The 25643-nt window shown below is 57.6% G+C and overlaps 2 protein-coding genes across 3 annotated transcripts; one reads left to right on the top strand and one right to left on the bottom strand.

The window, feature by feature from the left end:
• Positions 1–171: 171 nt before the first annotated feature.
• On the top strand, positions 172–12353 carry BCL9L (BCL9 like). Its single transcript, XM_068988345.1, has 8 exons — positions 172–267; positions 1523–1908; positions 2619–2738; positions 5743–5953; positions 6109–6193; positions 6294–8577; positions 9028–9309; positions 9743–12353. The coding sequence occupies exons 1-8, from the start codon at positions 242–244 to the stop codon at positions 10834–10836; spliced, it is 4488 nt and encodes a 1495-aa protein (XP_068844446.1). The 5' UTR covers positions 172–241; the 3' UTR covers positions 10837–12353.
• Positions 12354–14584: 2231 nt separating this feature from the next.
• On the bottom strand, positions 14585–25357 carry CXCR5 (C-X-C motif chemokine receptor 5). Of its 2 annotated transcripts, XM_068989341.1 has the most exons (3): positions 25301–25357; positions 20730–20735; positions 14585–15646 (listed from the first exon to the last, which is right to left on the bottom strand). In XM_068989341.1, the coding sequence occupies exons 1-3, from the start codon at positions 25355–25357 to the stop codon at positions 14585–14587; spliced, it is 1125 nt and encodes a 374-aa protein (XP_068845442.1). The 2 variants fall into 2 exon arrangements, with proteins under 2 accessions (XP_068845442.1, XP_068845441.1); XM_068989340.1 differs by lacking the exon at positions 20730–20735 and having other exon boundaries at positions 14585–15652.
• Positions 25358–25643: the final 286 nt, after the last annotated feature.

Raw genomic sequence — 25643 nt, 5'->3', positions numbered from 1 at the left:
CGGGAGGGATGGATTCAGACCCCGACCTGGAAGCCTTCCCGGCCGTTCCCACCCTACCCTGTCCAGTACCCTAGTCCCAGGGCTGCTGGGTCCTCCCGTCTCCCCTCCCCTCCTCGCACCCCCTCCCCAAGTCACAAGTTTTCTCTTTGGGGCTTGTTGCTGCAGTCCCTGCTCCAGTACCGAGTACCTGGCTGGGCCCTGGGCACGCACAGGGGCCGTAGCCCCACTGTGTGTGGGAGCCATGAGGATCCTGGCTAACAAGACAAGGTGTGTGGGTGTCGTGGAGGGCGGGACGTGTGTGTGGAGTGAGGGGAAGGGATGGGCCCAGTGCTGATGGGGCTGAACCGTGCAGGCTTGGAGAGCAACCCCCCCCCCTCCACAACCCCCGGGTACCTGGCTTCCGGGCCACCGGTGGGCTAAAGGGGGTCAGAATCGGAAGGCCTGCCCCCAGGCAGGAGCCCACAGCTTTAGCGCCTGAGCCCAGGGGATAGAAGGGAATGGCAAGCGGCTAAGCCTGCTGTTCTAGTCCCTTCCAGTCCTTTCCTCTTAAAAACGGTTCGAGCAGACCCCCGGCGGCCCCGCTGTCGGGTCCACTGGCGCCCTCTGGCCTCGGTCTAGCTGGGGGTGGGAACTGGAGGGGCGGTGCCTGCCTCCCTCCCCTTCCCCGGGAGAAGCCGGCAGACAGGGCCAGGCGGCAGCAGCAGGACAGCAGAGCTGAAATAAATCTGAGCTGGTGTGGAATGAGGGGGGATAAATATCCTCTCCCGTGATGTGATCTTTCCAGCGGCTATTAATAGGTCTCCGGGGAGGGGGAGGCGGTGGGGGGAGCGGGCTGGAGCTTAAAGGGCCCGCAGCCTAGGCTGCAGGAATCCTTGGCTTCAGTCTTCTCCACGCACCAGTCCCCTCCCCCTTTCCTCTTGCTCCTGCCTGCCGGCCAGACCTGCTGGTGCATCCTCTAAAGGCATTCCCCTCCTGCCCCGGGGAGCTGTCTGGACCAATGGGCCCCGCAATCTGGTGTGCTTTCTCCCACTTCCCCAAGGGGAAATGGGGCTGGGCCAGGAGCAGTGATTCCCAGATCCTGGGTTCCTTCCCTGCTGGTGTTGGGACACATGGAAGTTGAGGTTGGGGGCCCTAGGAAGGAGTGTGAAGACAGCAAACCCTTGAAGAGAGAATGCTTAAGGGTTGGCCAGGTGCTAGTGGAGGGGGTTGCCATGGAGGCTTGCAGTCTGAAGGATGCTGGGGCTTAGGGGCCGGGTTGTATTCTGCCAACATAAGGCCCGGGTTTTCATCTGGGAACTGGAGGGTGGAGGAGGTTGCCCCATCTTCATTCCCCAAGTGGAGAAGGGCACCAGCCCTTGTTTGAGGAGCCATGGAGGGAGATAAGGGATAGCTGGTGGTCCTAAGATGCCACTCTGCTCCCACCTCCCCAACCATTAGGTGAGGCAGGATGGGGTGATGAAAATCCAGGCCTGCTACACCCCTGGCACTGCGATTAACTTTTCATGTCTCTTCCACCTCCCAGGTTACCCCACCCCAGGAGGAGAGAAGCTCCAGGGAGCCCGCCGCTGTCCCCCCGCGGCCACTGCCCCCCTGCCCCAGCCAAGCCAATGCACCCAGAAAATAAGTTGACCAATCATGGCAAGACAGGGAATGGCGGGGCCCAATCTCAGCACCAGAATGTGAACCAAGGACCCACCTGCAACCTGGGCTCGAAGGGCGTGGGGGCGGGGAACCATGGGGCCAAGGCCAACCAGATCTCACCTAGCAACTCAAGTCTGAAGAACCCCCAGGCAGGGGTACCCCCTTTCAGCTCGCTCAAGGGCAAGGTGAAGAGGGAGCGGAGTGTGTCTGTGGACTCTGGAGATCAGCGAGAGGCTGGGACCCCATCCCTGGATTCAGAGGCCAAAGGTACCCCATTTCTTGATCCCTAAGACCCCAGCATCGTCCACCGTCTTAGACACACAGGGGCTGGGAGAGCATCTTTCTGCAGCCCTGGCCTAATCCTCACTTGCCATTCCTCTCCAGCATTTATGCAGGGGCAGCCTCTTTCTCTACCCGCCCTCCACCCCCATTATGCCCACCCATCTGCCCATTCTCAGGACTGGGTGGAGATGTCTCATCCTTAGGGCCACACAGGGTGATGGGGCCTCCCGTCGGTCAGTGTCGGTCAGCCTAAGGCCTCTCCTGCTTTCCCACCAGAGCCCCCAGAGGAGGAACGGGAGGCGCTCCGGGGTGAGGTGCAAACCCACACACCTCCCAGGAACCTCCTGGTGTTCCAGCTGGTGCGAGCAGGCACTGGGGCCTGGAAGAGTAGCGGCAGCTTCCCCCTCCCACCCCCCAGCCCTAATTAGAACCAGTTGTGGTTGAGGATTACTTTGGGCTTGGTGCTGGGTGGGGGAGGGGAGACAGGCAGCAGGGCTCTAGAGAGAAATCAGAAACAAATGGTGTTGTGGTGGGGGCCAAGGGCTGGCAAAGTGCCCACTGTGGCCTGGGCAGTGCCCCCTGGGCACTGGGCACTGGGGCATCTAGAGGAATGGGCTTGGGGAGGCCCCAGGTGTGGGAGGATGGGCCCTCCTGGGTACTCACTCACTCTGACCCCTGCCTGCCTGCCTGGGCAGAGGTGGCACCCCGGAGTAAGCGGCGCTGTGTGCTGGAGCGGAAGCAGCCGTACAGCGGGGACGAATGGTGCTCAGGCCCGGACAGCGAGGAGGACGACAAGCCCCTTGGGGCCGCCCACAGTGAGTGCCCATGCTGCCAGGATGCTGTGGCCCATGGTGTCCCCGGGGAACAGTTGCCCTGAGGGAGCCTCCTCTCTTCACCTAGAGCTTTCGAGGACCCAGGCTGGGCCAAAAGGAGCAAGGGATCAGGAGCCCGGGCTCCTCTCCCATCTCCCATCTCCCATCTCTGACTCAGTCCCTTCCGGCACTGACAGCTCAATCCCTGCCTTCCAGGTGTTCAGTAGCCCCCTGTCCTTAGGGACCTGGGTGGGGTAGGTAGAACCTTAGGTGGCTTCTCCAGCCATACTGGGAGGTCTCCTCTCCTGAATTCCTGTCCTCTGCTGCCACCTACTGGTCAGTAGAGGGAGGGCAGTGAGGGTTCAGCATCCCTGGGAGCTGGACAGCTGGCTGGACCCTGCAAAACTGCTAAAGAAGCCTGGGTGTGAGCTGACATTGACTGTGTCTCTGGCGCCCTTCCCTAACCTCTAATTGACGTCTGGAGCGTATCACCAAGATGAGGAGTGAGTGTGGGTGGGCGCCCACCTCTCTCATTCTTGCACAGATCAGCGTATACTTTGGCCTTGCACAAGTGATGGGGGAGAACCAGACATACTCCTGCCCTTGGGAAGCCTGTATGTGTTGATCTCATGCTTTTCCTCCAAGCTTGCAGCTATGTGTGGGGAGAAACAACTCAGTGCCTTATGAAACTAGTCAGAGAATGTTACACTGTGAACTTTTCCAAGGCTGGGACTGTAGAAAGGAAGAAGAGAAATTATGGGGGACACTTTGCTACTTTGTTTTATTTAATTATGATAACAGTGCTGTGAGGTAGGTGTTATTAGGAAGCAAAAGAGGAGACAGACTCAGCAGATGTTTTTAGAAGGAGCAGATCATGTCTGTGGAGATGGTGTTTGGGATCAGACATAGCCTGTGCAGCTGGCTGGCACTTTAAACATCCCCTGGTCCCAGCATCCCCGACCCCCAAGGGGACTGACTGGTGGTTCACAAACCCTGGCCAAAGCCTTCAGTGGTAGATGGGGGTAGACACTGCTTCCCAGGACAGACCCTCCTCAGTTCACTTTTACAACAACTAGACTGTACCATCGTAGAAACATGAAGACACAGGGAAATCAAAGAAGTTGCTAATATCCCATACCAAGTACCAAGGCAATCAGTTACTGTTTTAGCTATACTGACATTAGATTCTTGAAGAGTTCTTAACGGTAGGGCAGTATAATGTAGAAGTTAAGAGCACAGACTCTGCAATCAGACCCCCCCTTGGTTTATATCCTGGATCTTCTACTTGTCATTTGTATAAGTCTGGGAAAGGGCTTCAGTTTCCTCATCTATAAAAATTATATTTCCCTCCTAGGGTTGTTATGAGGAGTCAGTGAGCTGATACATGCAACACACTTAAAACAGTGTTAGCTCTTTTATTGTTATCATTGTATTAGAAGTTTTCATGTTGAAATAAAGCCCGGGGGCTTCCCTGCTGGTCCAGTGATTGCCAGTGGTTAGGACTCTGCACTTCCACCGCAGGAGGCCCAGGTTTGATCCCTGGTCGGGGAGCTAAGATCCCACATGCTACGTGGCGCAGGCGGAAAAACAAAGAAAAAATAAAACAGAGCCTGCCTCTCTCTCTGTAGCTTTTCCCCAGGAGGCCTAGTTCTGTGTGTTGAATATGCACCGTCCTCTTCTCCGGGGCAGTCCTCACACATTGAGGTTGGCTCTCAAGTCCCCCAGCCCCCAAACTTTTGGCTCTATGTAAAATTGGAGGGACAGGGTCCAGATCAGGGCCGTTATGAGGTAGGAGAGTCACAGCAGATTTCTGCAAGGAGAGGAGCCTGCCCCTAAGCTGTGGGAAAGTGGTTACTTCCCCAGTTCAAGGGAGTCCTCTTGGAATAGTAAGTCCTGGCGCTGTCTGCAGGCCACACGTTGACTGGTGGCAAAGGGTCCACCCACTCACTAGACCCAGTAATGACCAATTGAAGTGAAAGTCTCTCAGTTGTGTCTGACTCTTTGTGACCCCATGGGTCCATGGATTTCTCCAGGCCAGAATACTGGAGTGGGTAGCCTTTCCCTTCTCCAGGGGATCTTCCCAACCCAGGGATTAAACCCAAGTCTCCCACATTGCAGGCAGATTCTTTACCAGCTGAGCTACAAGGGAAGCAGTGTAGATATCTTTTCTAGGCTAGGACTTACTGTCAAGCTGGTGACCGTGGATGAAAACCTCCGTCAGTGCTGTGGGTGGCCAGTCTACCCCGGGGAATGAATCCAGTGTGCTAGGCATTTGTAACTCTGTTTTCCAGTTTTTTTAGTTTGTGACACAGTTATGAATTTGCTGTAAAAATAGATTTCTTGGACCAGCCCCTCCCCACTCCTGCCGAACTAGAGTTTAGTGTTTCCATTTTACAGATGAAGGAATGACACCTTGAGGAAGTATCTTGTTGATACGGTTGCCGGTCAGTTAGCGGTAAGGCTAGGATGAACGCCATTCAGCTTTTGGACCATCAGTTGTACAAGCTCATTGCCTGCTTCCCTCATCTGGCCAGTGTGCGTGCACACATACACCCAGCCGCTGCACAGCCCACAGTGAGGGGCCGGAGCCGGGCCAAGCGCAGGGCTCTGCGCTGACTGCCTGTCACCTTGGGGGAGTAGTGCCACCCTTCCGAGGCTGTTTCCTCCTCTCTCAAGTGGAGTGCACCGACTCCTTCCTCCCAGGGTGTGACGATGGTAAGGTAGAGTCCCTTCCAGAGGCGTAGTCAGGGTGCCAGGCACATGGGGGCCTGTTGGTTTCCGTCTCCTCTCTACATGGTCCACACAAGTGCCGTCCTTGTCAAAGGCTGGGCTCGGGCAAGCCTCTGGAAGCTAGACTAGAGAAAATGTCAGATTGTGGCACCAGATGACCCTGCGGGCACGAGCCTCTCTATCCCTGGGCGTCCCTGGGATGGGACGGTAGGGCGTGGACTCCCCTCTGGCTCTCCTCTCTAAACCTGGGCCTCTTTCCCTTTCCTCTCTTGTGCAGATTGTAATGTAGCAGAGCCAGCCATGGCGGCCCCACAGCTGGGTCCCGGCCAAGCCCCCCAGCTGCCCCTCAGTGAGAGCAGCGCACCAGGCCCTCCGCATGGGCCCCCGGCCAGCCTCCGGCCTGACGCCCCCGGGGGCGGAGGCGGGGGTGTCCCGGGAAAGCCACCCTCCCAGTTTGTGTATGTCTTCACCACCCACCTGGCCAACACGTAAGTGCCCCCTGCCATCGTTTGCCCAGCACCCCTCAGCCTGGGGTCCTGACTGCCTGCAGGGGGCCAGGGCTGGCTGGGGGTGGGATGGGTGAGGTGGAGGGCTCCCTCCTGCCCGTCGCTCTGAGCTGGTTGTGCCCGACCCTCCTGTGCAGGGCTGCGGAGGCTGTGCTACAGGGCCGAGCCGACTCCATCCTCACCTACCACCAGCAGAACGTGCCGCGGGCCAAGCTGGACCAGGTGAGTATGTCGCTTGGTCCGGGCACAGGGCTCCATGAGCAGTGGACCGGCCACTGCATCCATTGGCCCATCTCATGGGTCTGTCTTTGTCCTCTTGCAGGCCCCCAAAGTGCCGCCCACCCCGGAACCGCTACCCCTGAGCACGCCGTCAGCAGGCACCCCTCAGTCCCAGCCTCCTCCTCTGCCGCCACCGCCACCCCCAGCTCCGGGCAGCGCCCCTCCTGCTCTGCCTTCCGAGGGGCCTCCTGAGGACGCCAGTCAGGACCTGACGCCCAACTCGGTGGGAGCTGCCAGCACGGGCGGCGGAACTGGGGGGACTCACCCCAATACCCCTACAGCTTCCACCGCCAACAACCCACTGCCTCCTGGAGGAGACCCCAGCAGCGCCCCCGGCCCCGCCCTGCTCGGGGAGGCCCCCACCGGAAATGGGCAGCGGAGCCTGGTGGGCTCAGAGGGCCTGTCCAAGGAGCAGCTGGAGCACCGGGAGCGCTCCCTCCAGACGCTTCGAGACATTGAGCGGCTGCTGCTCCGCAGCGGGGAGACTGAGCCCTTCCTCAAGGGGCCCCCTGGAGGAGCGGGCGAGGGGGGACCACCAGCACCAGCCCCTCCCGCTCCCCAGCAGCCACCCGCGGCCCCGCCCGGCGGGCTGAAGAAGTACGAGGAGCCCCTGCAGTCCATGATTTCACAGACGCAGAGCCTCGGGGGCCCCCCGCTGGAGCATGACGTGCCGGGGCACCCCCCGGGGGGAGACGTAGGGCAGGTGAACGTGATGATGCAGAGGCTGGGCCAGGACAGCCTGACCCCCGAGCAGGTGGCCTGGCGCAAGCTGCAGGAAGAGTACTACGAGGAGAAACGGAGGAAGGAGGAGCAGATTGGGCTGCACGGGGGCCGCTCGCTGCAGGACATGATGGGCATGGGGGGCATGATGGTGAGGGGGCCGCCGCCCCCCTACCACAGCAAGCCAGGGGATCAGTGGCCCCCTGGGATGGGCGCCCAGCTGCGGGGGCCCATGGACGTCCAAGATCCCATGCAGGTCCGGGCCGGACCCCCCTTCCCCGGCCCCCGTTTCCCAGGCAACCAGATGCAGCGGGTGCCAGGGTTTGGGGGCATGCAGGGTATGCCCATGGAGGTACCCATGAATGCCATGCAGAGGCCTGTGAGGCCAGGCATGGGCTGGACCGAAGACTTGCCCCCTATGGGGGGGCCTGGCAATTTTGCCCAGAACGCTGTGCCCTACCCAGGTGGGCAGGGTGAAGCGGAGCGATTTATGACCCCTCGGGTTCGTGAGGAGCTGCTGCGGCACCAGCTGCTGGAGAAGCGGTCGATGGGCATGCAGCGGCCCCTGGGCATGGCCGGCAGCGGCATGGGGCAGGGCATGGAGGTGGAGCGGATGATGCAGGCACACCGGCAGATGGATCCAGCCATGTTCCCTGGGCAAATGGCTGGCAGCGAGGGCCTGGCGGGCACTCCCATGGGCATGGAGTTTGCCGGAGGTCGGGGCCTCCTGAGCCCCCCCATGGGGCAGTCTGGGCTAAGGGAGGTGGACCCGCCCATGGGGCCCGGCAACCTCAACATGAACATGAACGTGAACATGAACATGAACATGAACCTGAACGTGCAGATGACCCCGCAGCAGCAGATGCTGATGTCGCAGAAGATGCGGGGCCCTGGGGACATGATGGGGCCTCAGGGCCTCAGTCCCGAGGAGATGGCCCGGGTGCGGGCCCAGAACAGTGGTGGAATGATGGGAGGCCCGCAGAAGATGCTTATGCCCTCGCAGTTTCCTAGCCAAGGCCAGCAGGGATTCTCTGGGGGCCAGGGACCCTACCAAGCCATGCCCCAGGACGTGGGCAACACTCAAGACATGTTCAGCCCTGACCAGAGCTCAATGCCCATAGGAAACGTGGGTACCACCCGGCTTAGTCATATGCCCCTGCCTCCTGCGTCCAATCCTCCGGGCTCTGTGCATTCAGCCCCGAACCGGGGGCTGGGCAGACGGCCTTCAGACCTCACCATCAGTATTAATCAGATGGGCTCGCCGGGCATGGGGCACCTGAAGTCGCCCACCCTCAGCCAGGTACACTCACCCATGGTCACCTCGCCCTCCGCCAACCTCAAGTCACCCCAGACTCCCTCACAGATGGTGCCCTTGCCTTCGGCCAACCCACCAGGACCTCTCAAGTCACCCCAGGTCCTCAGCTCTTCCCTCAGCGTCCGTTCACCCACCGGCTCGCCCAGCAGGCTCAAGTCTCCCTCCATGGCGGTGCCTTCTCCAGGCTGGGTCGCCTCACCCAAGACAGCCATGCCCAGCCCCGGAGGCCCCCAGAACAAGCAGCCGCCTCTGAACATGAGCTCTTCCACCACCCTGGGCAACATGGAACAGGGTGAGTCAATGGGGCCGGGCAGGTGGGCCTTGGACTCGCCTCCCGGGTGGGTGTGTTCTTGCCTGGCTGGGGTGTGTGTATGTGTGTGTGTGTGTGAGTTAAGGGGTCTGTGCTGGGGCCCAGAGGCGGGACGGCTCTGCTGGAGGAGCAGCCACTGGCCCCCATGTGTGAGCTTCCATGGGGGCCATGTTCATTGAGCAGGGATTTCGAGGGGGGTTTGTCATACTTAGGATTTCCTTTCTGTTCAGGGCCCTGAGGCTACGGGAACTGCCTGGAGATGGGTGGGCTGTAGTGATCATGGGGGAACCTGAATTGACGGGCCATCTGTGCCTGGGAGTCAGGTGGAGGTCTGGGAGCTGACCTCTTCCTAAATCCCCAGTGCGAGCAGCCAAATTCACCCCGGCCTCCCCAGTCACCCCCGCCGCTCTCTCTGTCTCCCCGCTTCTGTAGGTGCCCTCCCGCCCAGCGGCCCCCGGAGCAGCTCCTCAGCGCCTCCTGCCAACCCTCCCAGCACCCTCGTGAACCCCAGCCTGCCGTTCACTTCCTCCCCAGACCCCACGCCCTCCCAGAACCCCCTGTCTCTGATGATGTCCCAGATGTCCAAGTACGCCATGCCCAGCTCCACCCCCCTCTACCACAATGCCATCAAGACCATCGCCACCTCAGACGACGAGCTGCTGCCCGACCGGCCCCTGCTGCCCCCGCCGGCACCACCACAGGGCTCTGGGCCAGGTGCGAGGACAGGGAGGGAGTCCCCGGGAGAAGAGCCCACATGGGCTCTGGGAGGACGAACAGTGGCCGTGGCCAGCGACTGCCCCTGCGGTCACGCTGGCTTTTTTGTGCTTCCAAGGGGCCCTGGGTGTCGGGGGTTGTGATGTCCTGGGACACAGTTCCCACTGGTCATTCAATGAAACCAAGCCCGGCTCACTGGAGTGGTCTTTCCAACATCTACTGATGTGTCCCTGGGTAACGGGGCCAGAGCCTGGGTCTCCTGGCTTCTCACCTAAATGCCTCGAGTCCTGGCCCTCACAGCTAGGGCAGGCCAGTGGTGAAAGCCGTCACCCCTGGCACCAGCCTGGCTGGGGCATGGAGAAAGGACTGAGTTCTGCAACCTGCCCCAGCTGGGTGCACATGGTTCCTGACCCCCATTTCTCTTTCCCCGCAGGGATCAGCAATAACCAGCCCAACCAGATGCACCTGAATTCAGCTGCTGCCCAGAGCCCCATGGGCATGAACCTGCCAGGCCAGCAGCCCCTGTCCCATGAGCCCCCAGCTGCCATGCTGCCCTCCCCCACCCCTTTGGGCTCCAACATTCCACTGCACCCCAATGCACAGGGGACAGGAGGGCCCCCTCAGAACTCGATGATGATGGCTCCAGGGGGCCCAGACTCCCTGAGTGCCCCCTGCGGCCCGGTGCCCAGCTCCTCCCAGATGATGCCCTTCCCCCCTCGGCTGCAGCAGCCCCACGGTGCCATGGCCCCCAGTGGGGGCGGGGGCGGGGGCCCTGGCCTGCAGCAGCACTACCCCTCAGGCATGGCCCTGCCCCCAGAGGACCTGCCCAGCCAGCCGCCAGGCCCCATGCCCCCCCAGCAGCACCTGATGGGCAAAAGCATGGCCGGCCGCATGGGCGACGCGTACCCCCCGGGCGTGCTCCCCGGGGTGGCATCAGTGCTGAATGACCCCGAGCTGAGCGAGGTGATCCGGCCCACCCCAACGGGGATCCCCGAGTTCGACTTGTCCAGGATCATCCCCTCGGAGAAGCCAAGCAGCACCCTCCAGTACTTCCCCAAGAGCGAGAGCCACCCCCCCAAGGCCCAGCCCCCCAATCTGCATCTCATGAGCCTGCAGAACATGATGGCAGAGCAGACCCCCTCCCGGCCCCCCAACCTCCCTGGCCAGCAGGGCGTCCAGCGGGGGCTCAACGTGTCCATGTGCCACCCCGGACAGATGTCCTTGCTGGGCAGGACAGGCGTGCCCCCGCAGCAGGGCATGGTGCCCCACGGCCTGCACCAGGGGGTCATGTCCCCCCCGCAGGGCCTCATGACCCAGCAGAATTTCATGCTGATGAAGCAGCGGGGCGTTGGGGGTGAGGTCTATAGCCAGCCCCCCCACATGCTCTCCCCGCAGGGCTCCCTCCTGGGCCCCCCGCCCCAGCAGAACCTCATGGTGTCCCACCCCCTGCGGCAGCGAAGTGTGTCTCTGGACAACCAGATGGGCTACCTCCCGGCCCCGGGTGGCATGGCCAACCTGCCCTTCTAGCGGGCCCGGCAAGGGGCTGGAGCTGGGGCCATGTTGCAAATATGATAACCTTAAAAAAAGTTTCTTCCCCTCCAGTGTTGGGATGGCCTGGGTCAAGGGGTGGGGTGGAGGGGCTTGTGTGGGGAGCGGCATTTGTGGAAACCAGATGTGCTGGCAGCTTAGGGAGAAGTGGCAGAGTGGGGTGGGGGATCAGGGATGGGTTTGGTTCCATTTTGGCCGCCAGGACCGTCGCTCCCCTGCTCCTCCCAAGTCCTATGGAGCCTCTCCTGTTTCTCTGCACCCACCCTCTCCAGCTTTGCTGTCCGAGTCCTGTGTCCCTGTATCCCTGTATCGAATCCTTGGCCGGATTGGAAGGAGAGAGGTCTCCCCGTCCTCTGTCTCCCCGTCCCATGCTCTCTCCTCTTGGAGTTTCACTTTCCTCCTCTTGGTTTCTCTGCCCACCTCCACCCCGGTTTTTTCCTTCTGTCTTCTCCTGCCTCAGTTCCTCTCCCTGCTGTGGCTGACCCCCTCTCCCACCCCAACCTGCAGGCGGCTGGCCAGGTGGACAGGCGCCAGCTGTAGCTGTAAATAGAGCGCTGCGCTTTTGTGCCGGTTTGTGCGTGTGCTGTATTTCTGTGTTTGATAGAAGTCACTCAGAAAAAAAAAAAAAAAAGGATAAAAGAAACCCTCCCCACGCCCCCCACCCCCACCCCTTCAAATGATTGCCCCTTCCATTTCCCCTGGACCCAGGGGCAGACAGTCCGACACACCTACCCGCTGCAGGGCAGTGTCTCTGGGTCCAGAAAGGATACCATTCCTGTGCCCTCCTCCAGCGGTGAAATGACATAACTACTACCCCTACACCTAAACTGAGGTCAGACCACCTTAGGCTCCCACCTGGTGGGCCCCAGCAGGGCTGAGGCCTCCCAGGGCGGCAGCCTGTCTGCTGCTGAGCGATTCAGGAGCGCGCGTGCAAGTGCACGCGTGTCTGCCCCACGCAGGCAACATGGGGGCCCTGGCTTCCCAGCTGTGGATGTCTGGTGTCCCCTGCTGCTACATCTTAAGCCAGAACTTGAAGTCCTTGGTCCCCAGTCTGGGCTAAAGGAAAGAAGGACGAGGCAGAGGCCGAACGGGCGGCCCCCCAGGGCCCCAGCTCTTTCCCCAGGCTGCCACCTCCTTCCTATCACCAGAGAAGGAAGGAAAAGGGCTAGGCCCAGTCAGTCTGTCTGCCTCCACCTGCTGAGGACAGAATAGAGAAAGTGTTCGGCTCGGAGCAGGGCTGCGTCCTCTATGTCTCTCTGCCTCCGCGGTTCACTGGCACGGCCCCTCTGCCCAGAGCTCGGGGCTCCCTGCCCACCCAGGCACAGCCACTGCCTTCCAGTCAGCCCCCGGCCCTTTCCCAGAAGAGCTCCCCTCCTCCTCTGGTCAGAGCTGAAGCCATACACGGTTGGGTGTTTTGCCCCCCCCTTGGCCCCAGGAGTAAAACACTTCTCCTTTTCTCACTTCCTTTCCTGCCTTGTGAGGTGGCGGGGCAGTTCCCTGGCTGAGGCCTTCCGTGCCCGCCTCCAGGACCCAGGCCCATTTCTCGGCGAGGGGTCTTCCGCCATGGCCCATCCCTGGCCTTCCTGACCTGAGGGGGCCTGGGCTCCCATCGGCAGCTGTGATACAAAGGGAATTTGTCCTCGCTTCTCCCAGTCTGGTGCTGTCCTCAGTCTCCCGTCGGCCAGGTCAAGCGCTTCCTCCAGGGCTGGCTGTGGACTTCTGCCTCCCCCAGCCCCTCCCGGGGGGGCCAGGGCCTGGGGCTCTGGGTTCAGGGGCGACCTGCCCTCCGCCCCACCAGACGTGTTCCCGCCCTGTGTTCAACCTGGGCCCCGTGCCCTTGAGCCTCCCACCCCTGACCCAAGACTCCCCAAGCCGACTCTTAAGTGTTTCCTGCCCAGAGGAGAGAAGGGTCAGACTGAAAAGGGCCTGACACCCTCCCCCTGCCCCTCTCGTCCCACCTCTGCCACCAGACTAGCTTTCCAAGGTGAACTCCACAGGCCAGCTTCCCTCCATCCGTGGCCACACCCCCAGCCATTTTGTACCATTATATAAATATATATATAAATATAAATATATAAATACAATATGTGAAGACATCTTCGTTTTTATTTTGAGACAATTTTTAGGCTTGTTCGGGGCTCTCTGTGCTGCCTGTACTGTATTGACCTGTTTTATAGGTGCCTTTTTATTAAAAAGACAAAATTAAACATCTAGTTTCTTGCTTTCTTCTTTCATGTCTGGCTCCTCCACTGCCCAGCTTACTACTGGAGGCTGGGAGGAACAGGGGACCCCAGGGTTCTCCAGTGTTCCATGGTGAAGACAAGAGTCCCCTGGGTCATAGATCTAAAATTCCCTGCAGAGAGGCTTCTTAAGGACCTCCGCTGATGGGCTTGAGTGGGCCTGAGCAACCAACACGTGCCGTCGGCAAGTGCAGGAGTCCCATTCTGGTCAGACCAGAGGCCAGGGTGGCAGGCGAGGGGGCAGGGGCAGGACTGGCACAGAGCAGCTTCCTCCGGTTCCATTTGAGTAGTACCCTCTCGGGGCAGGGCTCAGCTTCCTGGAGCCTGGGGACTTCCTTGCCCAGGCCTGCTTGTCACACTGCCTAGCCCAACGGGGTGCTCCTCGGCTCTCACTGAGGCCCAGAAAGATGGCCCGGCCTGCAGGCAGGGGGCTGGATGAGATGACCCCCAGGGACCCTTTAGATCTGTCTCTCTCCTCAGGAGGTCTCTCTCTCCACTGACTCTTGGCTAAGTGTCCCCCCTGCTGTGGTTGGATTTTTCTCTGCGGCTCCAGGGGTTTCCCTGGCAGTGTAGTTTGTGGAGAGAGGGGTTGGGGGAACGCATCTGTCTCCTTCCCCGTCAGCTCCCAGACCCACCAGGGCCGTGGACTGCACTGGGAGCTCTCTGCCCTGGGCAGAGAAGACAGCTGGCTTTGGTGAATACGTTTGCCTCCTTGGAGCGGAGGAAGGAGAATCTTTCCCTTCCTTGGTGGGGTGCCTCTCATCTGCCCTTACATCTTCTCTAGGATGCTGGCTTGTCCCTGAGGGTGCCTGGAGTCTGCCCTGAGTCGGTAGGCCTCCCAGAGTCCATTGATGTGGGGCTGGCCCAGCGCCATTTTCAGCAGAGCCAGGCAGCCACGCAGACTGGGTCGGCCTGAGCTTTCCGCCTGGTCAGAACTCCGCAGGGCTGGTGACCTGAAAGAATGTCTGGGCTTCTTAGTCACTGAGACATGTCAAGGCCACACACGCTCTGTTGCCAACTGACCTTTCTTTGGCTTTAACCTCCATCCAACCCCTGGTGCTCAGCTTCTAGTTTCTTTTGGCAGGTGAGGTGGGAGGAGATGTGGGTGGTTCTGGAGGTATGTGGTCCATAAGATGACAGACTGTTCTGGAAGGGGAATGACTTTCCCTATCGGCAGGGGCAGAAGTAAAATTTGTTCCTCGAGCACTGGATGGTTTGGATGAGAGAAGGCAAGTGTGGTTCTCTCAGCCTGAGGGCACAGGTATCCTTGGCTCTGCCTTTGGGATGCTGTCCCCTCCCTGGACCCCAGCCTAGATGTGGGGCTGGTAGAAGAGCCAGCAAGGATGTCCTGGAAGGAGGGGTTGGTTCCTCCAGCTGCCCCGTATGAGGATACTGGCCAAGGCAAGCTCTTCGGATCCCAGCTCCTGCAATGCCAGCATCACTGCCTGCCCCAAGGAAAGCTGAAACAAAGGGGAGGGGGCTGGGACCTAGAAGGTGGTGAGGGACGTGGCATTCTCTGACTCCGAGAGGCTGCTCTTGCGCCAGCTGGGGAAGAACTGGCAGAGGGAGGCAGGGCCGGTGCAGCCCAGCTTGGTCAGCAGCCGTGACAGGTCACTGCGGAATTTCACACCAGCGAAGGTGTAGAGCATGGGGTTCAGGCAGCAGTGGGCCAGGCCCAGAAACTCGCTCATGGTGATGGCCACGGAGAGATAGCTGTCCAGCTCACAGCTGCTGCCCAGCATCTTCAGCCTCGCTAGGGTGTCCAGGAAGATAACGATTTGGTAGGGTGACCAGCAGAGAAAGAAGACGCTTGTCACCAGGATGGCCACCCTGACAGCCTTCTGCCGCTGAGGGCGCCGCTGGGCCTGGCACAGCCTGTGCACCACCCCGACGTAGCACCAAGCCATCACCAGCATCGGCAGCAGGAATCCTCCGATGTGGTAGAGGAAGCGAGAGGTGAACCAGGCATTGGTTTCGGCTTGGTTCTCCTGGGAGAAGGTGCAGTGTGGCAGGGAGTCGTTGTAATGGGGTTCACTGACCTTGGCGAAGAGGATCTCCGGCAAGGCAAAGAAGAAGCCGGCCAGCCAGATGGTCGCACAGGTGATATGAATGGAGAGGAGGCGGCGGTGGCGGTAGGCGTGGACGGCGTGGACGATGGCCAGGTAGCGGTCCACGGCGATGCAGGCCAGGAGCAGGCTGCTGCAGTAGAAGTTGATCTTGTGCAGAGAAATCACGGTTTTGCAGAGGAAGTTGCCCAGGACCCAGCCCACGGAGCTCTCGGCCACGGCGAAGGGCAAGATGAAGACCAGGAGGAGGTCCGCCACCGCCAGGTGAAACAGGAAGGTCTCAGTGGAGCTGCGCGTCTGCCGGTGCCGCTCCAGGATCACCAGGACCAGAATGTTGCCCATCATACCGAGGAGGAAGATGAGGCCATAGGCCACGGGCATGAACACGGCCTTGAAGGAGGTCAGCAGAGGCCCCTCGACGGTGAGGCAGAGGTGGTTTTCTTTTATGGGGGTCTCCGTACTGTCATTGTAGCTCCCTAATTCCTTGTACTTCAGGGACAAGGAGACAGGAGAGCAGAAACTGAGAACCAGTCTTTCCTCCCGGAGAGGGATCCTGACTCCCTGGTAGAGTTATCCTGTTCCCCTCCCCCGCAACCCTGCAAGCTAACTGCTTTTGTCCCTCCACCCCCAAGCCGCCCACAGGTCAGATCCCAGTTTCCTTTCATGTTCCTCCAACAAATCTCTTTGCCTTTTCCAACTTCAGTTTTCGTCTGTAAAACAAAGACTAAAGGAGGGAACGTGGTGTGGGAATATGAACTCTGGAGGGCTGTGCACCTGTGAGTCATTTCTCATCTCTGCATCCTCAGGTGTGGAAGGCTGCAGGCTCACGGGGCTGGGATCAGGACTTCTGTTTGGGGAGTGAATCTGGTTGGGATAAGGAGTTCCAGTTCCACACAGGACGAGGGCACTAAAGCCTGCGTGCGTGCGTGCTCAGTTCCTCAGTCGTATCCAACTCTTTGTGACCCCGTGGACTGTAGCCCATTAGGCTCCTCTGTCCATGGGATTTCCCAGGCAAGAATGCTGGAGTAGGCTGCCATTTCCTCCTCCAGGGGGTCTTCCCCACCCAGGGATGGAACCTGCATCTCCTGTGGCTCCTGCATTGGCAGGTGGGTTCTTTACACTGAGCCACCTGGGAAGCCCTGCTAAAGCCCAGGATCCTGCTGAAGGGCTGGATGCTGATATGGGCTGTTGGCTTCCCCTCGCTTTGTCCCCTTCTTCCTGAGTGCCTTCCTTATAACTGAAATTGTTGTGAGAGCCTCTTGCTTTGTCTAACGTGCACCACAAGCTCAGGTATGTAATATCTCTGCTTCACCGATGTCTTGCTAGAGAGCAGGCCTGCTTGAACCCATGTTGATGTAACTTCCACCAATACGCGGCGCTGCCCGGGCTGCCCTGCCTGCTGCTCCCCGTCACTGCACACTCCTTGCTCTGCGCCCTTCCCACTTAAGAAGCAGAGGGCCCAGAGACAGAGGAGAGCCATAGGAGGAAGTAAGGGAGGCATGGGGGTGGTGGTGGGGTGTGGGGGTGGATACCTGCGGCAAGGGTGATGGTGGGGGGGGGGCTGGGGAGGGCTCCAAGTGAAGGGCATGTGCCCACTCCGTTTCCGGAAGCTCACTCCTCCCCCCCTCCCCCACCTCTGCCAGCACTCAGGTTGTTTACCGAGCAAACCGCAAAGGAAGGCAGGGTGCCTGTTTTCATACCTTTCACTCACAGCTGTCCCCCTGCACCTGCTCCTCCTCACTTCCCAGCTCTGTTCTTCCCACCCTCCCGCAACCAGACCCCCCTCCACGGCATTTCAAAACCACTTATAACCAACTTATGTGGGCTCAAAAAGTCACTTCTAGAAACGATGAACCCCTGGGAGGGAGAAGATGGGAGCAGGGACTTGGCACCCAGTCTCTGGGTGCCCTCCTTCCTGGAGAGTGAGGGTCCCCCCACAAGCGGGGGTGGCTGCACTGCTAACCAGGACCCCAGCTGGGGGTCATCCTCTCGCTCTCAATGGTGGGAGGACCCATTCCCCAGCCTGGGTCTTTCCTTCTGGTTCCTGGGGCAGGTGGTTCTGGAAGAAGGGGTTGGGAGGATACATAAGTTTAGCAGCAGAGCCATAGGCTCGCCCCGACCTCAGCATCCTCTACCAAAGCTCTAGCCCTTCTTCACGCTCATGCTCAGGTCTACCGTCTCCCCACAGTCCCATTCCCACTAACTTCTCCACTCTTGTCCAGCTCCTACACAGAGAGCAGGATGACTTTTCCAACCCACGAACCTCATTACATCAGTGTCCTGCGTAAAATCTTTTACTGTTCCCTGTTACCTCTAAGCAGTGATTTTCTTATCTTTTTCTTCCAGTTTCATACTTAAAAAGTTTACTTGGAGTATAGTTGATTTAAAATGTGTTGTCTTATTTAATAGCAAAGCAAATTGTAAGAAAAAGTCATGTTTGGAACCAAGTTCATCGATAGAAGTTTGGAAGACGCCAACCTCTGTGCATTCACAGAGCAGACTACAACGCAGCGCTCAAGACCAGATGAGGTTTATCTGCATGTTCTCTTAGGGAGAGATGTTTACCTTACATCACTCAATTTCAGAACTAATTGGAGGGCATCCCATAGAGGCTGTCTTTGCAAGTTTTACCAGGGATGGAGTGGAGGGCAAGGAGAGAGTCTCCTTGAAACCAGGACACCCTTGTCTCATGTAGTGTTTCACATACTAGATTTTGTTTAAGAATATGCTTCTGCTTTCATTCAAAAGCCATAAGCTTGTAGTGCCAGTGTGCCAAGTCACTTTAGTCATGGCTGATTCTTTGTGACCCTCTGGACGGTAGCCTGCCAGGCTTCTCTGTCCCTGGGATTCTCCAGGCAAGAATACTGGAGTGGATTGCCGTGCCCTTCTCCAAGGGATCTTCTCCACCCAGGGATCGAACCTGTATTGGCAGGCGGGTTCTTTACCGCTAGTGGCACGTGGGAAGTAGGGTGAGGTCTCAACTCCCCTACAGGACCTTTACATTGTTGCAAAATGTATATTTCCCCTCATCTCTTCCTCTTCATAGCTTTATTCCTCTCTTTCAGGTTCATCATCCTCCTGACTGCCTGCCCCCATCACTCCAATATAGTTCTGTCTCTAAAATTCTTCCTTTTGCTGAGGAGTCCTTTCTTGCAAAAGCTTACCTGTTCCTATGCTTTTCTCAATGCCCCACTCAATCCCATCTTCCTATGTCCTTCCTAACTCTTCTGTTTGGAATTATTGGGTTGGCTTAAAAGTTTGTTCAGGTTTTTCTGCACTATCTTATGGGAAAAGCTGAACAAACTTGTGGGCCATCCCAGTATATTCTCTCTTCTTTTGTCACAAGTGCCTTTATTACATCACTCAGGGCCGGGATGTCCATGGCCTCAGTACAGGGCGAGCTCCTGGAGGCAGGCCTTCTGTGTCCGCCTTACAAGGCCATGTATTCTGCACATGCCGGATGGGCTTCAGAGAGTAGTTTCGAAAGAAGACCAGGGACCCTCATATTCCAGGTCTTCAAGGCAGTTCCTCTCTGCCCCAGCAAAGACTCAGACACTCCTCCTTACCCTTCTTCAGGTCTTGCCTCCTTCCAAAGTTCTTGACAGCCTCAAGCCTATCAAGTTCTCTATCCATACTGGGAGCTATTTCCAACATCATCATTAAATACAACCCTTGGATTCATCCTGGAATTCAGCAGGAGTTAAGCAGAAAGAGGGAGATGAGCTGTCTTCATGCAGAACAAAGCAATGGAGACAGAAGCAGAGGTGCAGGGTTTGGCAGTCAGTGGGACTGGGCTGGATTCCATCTCCCTCGTGGTGGGAGTCTGGCGGTCCCACCGCCCAGCGGAGGGCTTCAGTGCAGCTAGCCTACCTGGCCCAGGACCACTCAAGACCTGCTGGCTAAAGCATCTAGGTTGCTGGGTTAAAATCAACATAGAGAGACGTGTCCCTTGGACCCTAGAGCCCCCATCTCCTGAACCAGGTTTAGAGAAGGATGGCTGGGGTGGGGGGTTGGAGGGGGCTTCCCAGGTGGCACTAGTGGTAAAGAATCCACCTGCCAGTGCAGGAGACGTAAGAGACCTGGATTTGATCCCCTGGAGGAGGACATGGCAACCCACTCCAGTATCCTTGCCTGGAGAATCCCATGGACAGAGGAGCCTGGTGGGCTTCAGCCCATGGGGTCACGCAGAGTCCGACTGAAGCGACTTAGCACGCACACATGGGGGTGGGGGAGTTAGAGGAGTTGGGGGACTGTCTCTCCCTTCTTGCCGAGAGGTAACTGCTCAGGCAGAGAGGAGAAGATGGAGGAAGCTGGTTTGAGGAGTACTGAGAGGCTGCGATACCACTCAGCAGGAGGTGTCAAACAGACGGTTTTGGGGGCCCGGGAGTGGCACGTGTTAAACCATTTCCCACAGCCAGGGGATCCGGCACCCTCACCCTTCCCCAAATCATGGAGAGAGGTAATCGGACAAGGCTGACTCTGGCCCAGCGGGAAATCAGAAATCGGGAATCCTGAAGGTCATGGGAACGAGGCATGGAAGGGCCCCTCAAGATTCACACCCAGAGGGAGTTCATTGTGGATGATATGGCCTCATTCTTTCCTATGACAAGTTTCAGGAACCCACAGCCCTCAGGCGCACACCCTCTGACAGCAGTGTGTACCCTGAATAGCCTCAGACATGTGCCAGGTGGGGCCATGACAGCAAGTAGCATGAGCGGGTACCCAGTGGATAGCAGCCTAACAAAGGCTGGGGACCAGGCCTCAAAGGAGGCAAGAAAACACAGTGACAGGGACGACGCTGAGCAAAGAGCCAGGAATCTAGGTAGAAAATTGCTATGACCACTGGGGAGGGGCAGGAGTGGGGGCTAGAACATTCTGTGTCCTGGTATTGAGGTGCCAGGAGAAGGGAGGATGGGAATGCAGTGCTTGGGGTTGCAGACTTGCCTGGTGGTCCGGTGGTTAAGCATCCACCTGCCAGTGCAGGGGACATGGGTTCAATCTCTGGTCCTGGAAGATCCCACAGGCTGCAGGGCAATTAAACCCGTGGGCCACAACTACTGAGCCCACGGGCCGCAACTACTGAAGCTCAAGGGCATTGGAGCCCATGCTCTGCAGTAAGAGAAGCCACAGCAATGAGAAGTCCTCACACCTCAACTATAGAGTAGCCCCCACCTACTGCAACTAGAGAAAGCCCAGGCAGCAGTGAAGACACAGCACAATAAAAAATGAGTCAATACAAAAATTTTTTTTAAATGCTTGGGATTGCAAATGTTACTCTTCCTCCCCCGCTCCCTTCTTTCCTTCCTCTGGATCCCCTGGAGGACCCAGGCCTCTCCCTGGATAATTAAGGCCCCCAGGCCCCATCTGACTTCTTTACATAATAAGGCTACCTTGCTGCCCTGCCCTGGCCTGTGTGAAGCTGACGGGTCTCTGTGTCAGCAGGTGGGCAGGGGAGTGTCTCAGACCCTCCCCAGGGGTCTGCCCTGGATCCTTGTTTTCACTCTCAGCCCTGTCCTGGGTGACACAGCTGGGAGACATTTTCAGATGATGCAGAGTTCTCTACAACCCAGAACTACAGGCCCAAACTGACAAGATGGAATTGATCAGGAAAAATGTAGAGACCGAGATGGGGTTTCAAACTTTAACTCTTCAGGGACAGATGAGGGAAGACCTGACTTAACTGTTTATGAGAAAAAAGACCCGAGAGTTTGTTGACAGCAAGCTTCAGATGAGTCAACAGAGTGACGTGGCTGCTAAGAGGGCTCTGTTACCTTATCTAGGTGAACAGAAACCTGTAGGTGGGCAGCTGCCACCAACCCAGTTCCTTTGGGCTGGACCAGGGTGACCAGTGGTTAAGGGGTCCAGAAATCCCCGCCCTGGGAGGAAGCTTCCAGGTTGTTGGCTGTGGCATCCAGGGAAGAGAAGACTTGAGTCAAAGAACCGGCTCCTTCAAGGACTGTAAAGAGCCCCCGTGGCGAGAAGGTAGGGTGGACTTATTGTGTGAGGTTCTAGAGGGTAGATCAGGAGGAACGGGCTGAGGTTGGGGTCAAGGGTGTTTCAGTCAGAGGAGAAAGAAACTTCTAACAGGTTCTAACTATCCAACAATGAGTTGGGGCACTTGGGAGGAAGAGGAATATTTGAGGCCAAGTGTGTGGAAGGCATTCCTGCCCTGGAAAGGAAGCTGGGCGCTGCTCTCAGATGCACCTTGCTCACAGCTCCCAGACGCTCCACATCTTGGGCTGTCATGCCCTGCCCTGAGCTGGTTCTCAGCCTTATCTTCACATGCTTGGGAGCCATTGCTTCTCCAAGTTGTCTGTCGTTCAGGGAGGGAATGGCTCAGCCTAACTTTGCTTCTCAGCCCCCAGGAAGGGGGCAGGGCTGCTGAGGGCTTGGCTCATCCAGGCCCAAGCCCAGGGCTCCAGGGGCCTGAGTCATACAGACTGCAAGAGGCGCGGGGAGCACACACAGGCTCCATCTCCTTTTATGTCCCTGGCTGGACATTCCCAATCCAGAGTCGGGAGCCATGATCGGGGCCAGCCAGGGCGTCTCTTATTCTGGCGTTCAGTGGCTTGAGGGATGCTGGGGGTGGTGGAGGGGGGTCTCTTGAAGGAGGCTGGGCTGAGGGGCAAGGGTGGAGGTCTGCACCCCCTCTTCCTTTAGAGGGCCCACATTCCCTAAAGACCATCTGAGACTCTGGCTTGCCATTCGTCACATCTCACCCCCTTTCCCCACCCCCAGCCTTCAGGGGTGACCTGCCAGGCTACTCTTCCATCTCCACCTGAGGGTTTTGGCCATGAGGAACAAGATACTACTCTGGGTGTGGTTCTGGGTGGAGACTTTAAGCTACCCCTACCTCTGCACTGGGTCTCTAGGCTTCAGTGGGTCCCCCTTGGTACCACAAATCAATTACACTTTGGGGACAGAGCCACACTGTCCAAGGGACAGGTGGACATGTCACTTGGGTGTGTATGATACCACAGCCCGAGTTAGTACTGACTGGAAACATTTTGTCCCATCCTCCTGAAAGAAGACTCATTCTTATGTCCTGATTGTCAGCGCAAGTTCAGGGCCGTTTTTTCAGCCAGTCTGCCAGAGGAGTGGATCAGCCACAGTCTGCTTCGTCACTGAAGGCGAGAATTCCTGATGGAGACTGTGGTCTGTGTGTCTGAGTCCACACCGACCCTTCCCCAGGCAGGCCCTGGGTCTCCCCCTTATTGGACCCTACCAATCACCCCTAGGCGGGGCCCCTTCCACTGGGGTTCCTCTGGGAATTTCTGATTGGTTTGGGATGGGGGTGAGCCTCCCTTCCCCCAAGGTAAACCCCAGAAACAGCCTGAGCTGGTTTTGGTTCCTCTTCTTGACACCTCCTTGATGAAATGGGACAGTGCGTGTGAACGGCCTTTGCATCCTGTGATGCTCTGATCACGCTGAAGTCATAGTTTGTGGGGGTCATCCCTGGGGAGGGGTCGGGGAATCCAGGCCCTGGGGCTGGGCCAGACTCCCCCTACTCTATGGCTGGTGTGCAGGGTGGGGCTGGAGATGCAGCTTATGACCGGCCCCTGGAGGTGCCTCAGGTCCTAGTTCTGTCTAGAGGAGGCTCCATGCTTTCAGGTCCAGCTTCCTGTGGACAGAGGCTTTTCCTGGTCTGCCTAGATCTGCCTTCCCAGCAGGATGGGTCCCTGGTGTGCCCACCCCAGGGACCTGGCTATTTGTTTCTGGCACCTAGCCATCTAGATGTCTTCCGTTTGGATCCTCCATTCATGGTAATTAGCAATCCATCTCAAGAAAATGGACATTTAAAACAGCTGATAGATGTTTAAAATAGATGCAAGAAGAGGGAGGTAAGACAGGATGGCCAACACTTGGTTTATGGCCAAGAGACCCCCAGCAGAATAGCAGAAATCAGCACACACTTGGTGAGAAGCTGGTGCATGCAAGCCTCTTCTGCCGCCCTGCTGTCCCAGGGCCCCTGTGCGGGGAGACGCTGTGAGGGAGGCTGTCGAAACTGCTCGAGGTCCTGCTGTGAGGGGGTAGGGGTAGAGAGAGGGTCTGTGCTTCTGAGACAACAGCCCTAAGAGAGAATATATAGGAGAAGAGCATAGGGGGGGATGAAGCAGTAGGAGCTGGTTAAAGATGAGTCCAGGGCCTGGGCGGGCCTGGGATTCCTGGCTCCTGGCCTGACTCTGAAGCGGATGGGGTGGTTTGGGCCCACTGGGTTCCCTGGCCTGACTCTGAAGCGGATGGGGTGGTTTGGGCCCACTGGGTTCCCTGGCCTGAGACCACCCAATTGAGGTAAGACATGAAGTGAGTCATCAGTTTCTCTCCCTGGCCTGTGGGTTTTCTTTGGTATGTGGGACGTGCCCCACTGTCCCCCTGCCCCCTGCTACCACCTGTCTCTAGTAGGTCACGCAGTGGAGTGAGGCGTGCTGTTAGGGGAACTCTTGAGGTTTCTCAGAAGCCAGAACCAGCCAGGTCTTGAGTTGGTTACTGTGATATCCAACTGGGTCAGGGCTCGTGGTCAGCTTGAAGCTGCAGGCAAAGGAAGATGCCCTGTAACCTAATCAGGGAAGGCCAGGGGCCAGGGCTGGGGGCCAGGGCGAGAGCACGTTGCCTTGTCAGGGCTGTGGGGTTTTAGCCTGATTGGACTCAGGGCCAGCTTTATGGGCGTGCTACCAGGACAGTCACGCAGCACCCAGCGCTTAGAAGAGCCCCATGCTTGGCGTGGTGCTCTGTTGTCGCTGTCTTGAAATTCTTAATAGGATCCCTACACATTTAGGTTGCATCAGGTCCCTTAATAGGAGACCTACATGTTCGGGTTGCATCGGGTCCCACAAATTAAGCAGCAGGTCTGATCAGACTGATGGTACTGACTCTGCTTTTATCTGGGGGTTAGGATCTGAGAAGCCAGACTTTGGTTAATTAGCCTTTCCCCCACCTCCCCATGTTCTACGTATACTTCCAAGTCTTGGGGTCTAGGCGAGTGAGAGGCAGAACTTTCCAAGCAAGTGTGGGAACGTGGTTGATGGAGTTACAGTATAGACTCCAGTCAGGGGAGCGAGAGGAGTCAGGGATCATCTCAGGGTGAGTTTAGGGCCAGGAGAGCTGGTGGGTAGAGGAGAAAGGGTTTGGACCTTTCATGATCCAGTCCAGACTGAGTGAGAAATTCTTCCCCTAGAAGTATCCTTGGCCATGGGGGAAAGGGAGAAAAGGCCACAAGGAAGTTTCCAAAAGATCCTTACAAACCATCCTCTACTGCCCTCACACAGGCGCCTCCAGTCTCTGGTTGAGTGGTCCCCTACATACATCTTTCGGGGACCCAGTGATGACCAAGCCAACTGGGTTCCTCTGCTTCACAGGACAGGCATGGTTGGGTGGCAGAGAGTGATGCTGGGGACTGTATTTTTCAGCCCACCCAAGAATACCTTGTTTCTAGAGAGCCCAGGCTTCAAAGGGAGACCACAACATATTCTAAGACATTTCTAGGATTAACACAAGATTCTTCCATGCACTTGATATTAGCTCAGCACCACCTGCCCCAGCCCACTGGGGTCTTCTCCCTTGCCAACCATCTCCTAGGTTTAAGCACATCATCCTTGTCTACAAGCTTCCAGTGAGTCATTTTGACTTCGTGGCTAGCCCATAAGCTATTTAAGGGCCAACACCAGGTTCTCAACTTCTCTCCCCAAGAGAGAGTGTCGTGCCCCAAAGACAGTCATATAGCAAGAGATGACTAAATATACACTGATCGGTCAGCTAGTAGTGCCAGCCTCTGGACATGAAGAAAAGCTCCAGTGTGCTTTCCCACGTACCCCTTATTCCAGCCCTAAGAGATGAGGAGAGGAGATCCTACTGAAGAGTTGAGAGGCAAAGTGACTTGTTCTAGGTCCCAGAACACATCAGGGAGGATGCAGGACCTAAACCCATCCTTGCAGTCCCCTCTAAATAAAGGATGTCTATGTAAGGCATCAGCTCTATTTATCTGCTACATCCATGGAATGAGAAATCAAAGCTTGAAAGTCAGGGGCCAGGGAACCTGTCTAGAGCCTGCCGATCTGCTGTAGGAAGGGACTATCCTGTCTTCCCTTGGGCCCCGGGCCCAGGATATTTCAAATTCCTGGGCGAGCTGTCTGTACTTACCAGGTCCTCCAGGTTGTAGTTCATGAGGTCCATGTCCAGAGTGAGGGGGTAGTTCATGGTTGTAGCAGTATGTCAGCCGACTGGCCACTGTCTGATTTTGAGAGCTTCTCCGCTCGGTGCCTATAGCGAGGTGGCAGCCGTCAGCTGCAAATTTAAACAAATGAACTGCGCGCTGTCTCCTGGGGCTGCGTAGGGCCCAAGGCCTGTCTCACAACTCATCACTTTTTTTTTTTTTCCACTGGGTCTTTTCTGTTTTTTTTGAAGAAAAAGGGAAAATCCCCACAGCATCAGTGCTAGTCAAGCATTTCAGCTTCTTTCCTGGCAATAGTTATCTCAGGTGGGG

Source organism: Capricornis sumatraensis, chromosome 16 (genome assembly GCF_032405125.1).
Source record: "Capricornis sumatraensis isolate serow.1 chromosome 16, serow.2, whole genome shotgun sequence".
Lineage (NCBI taxonomy): Eukaryota > Metazoa > Chordata > Mammalia > Artiodactyla > Bovidae > Capricornis > Capricornis sumatraensis.
Note: the sequence above shows the minus strand (reverse complement) of the source record. Positions and strands in the feature narration are given on the sequence as shown.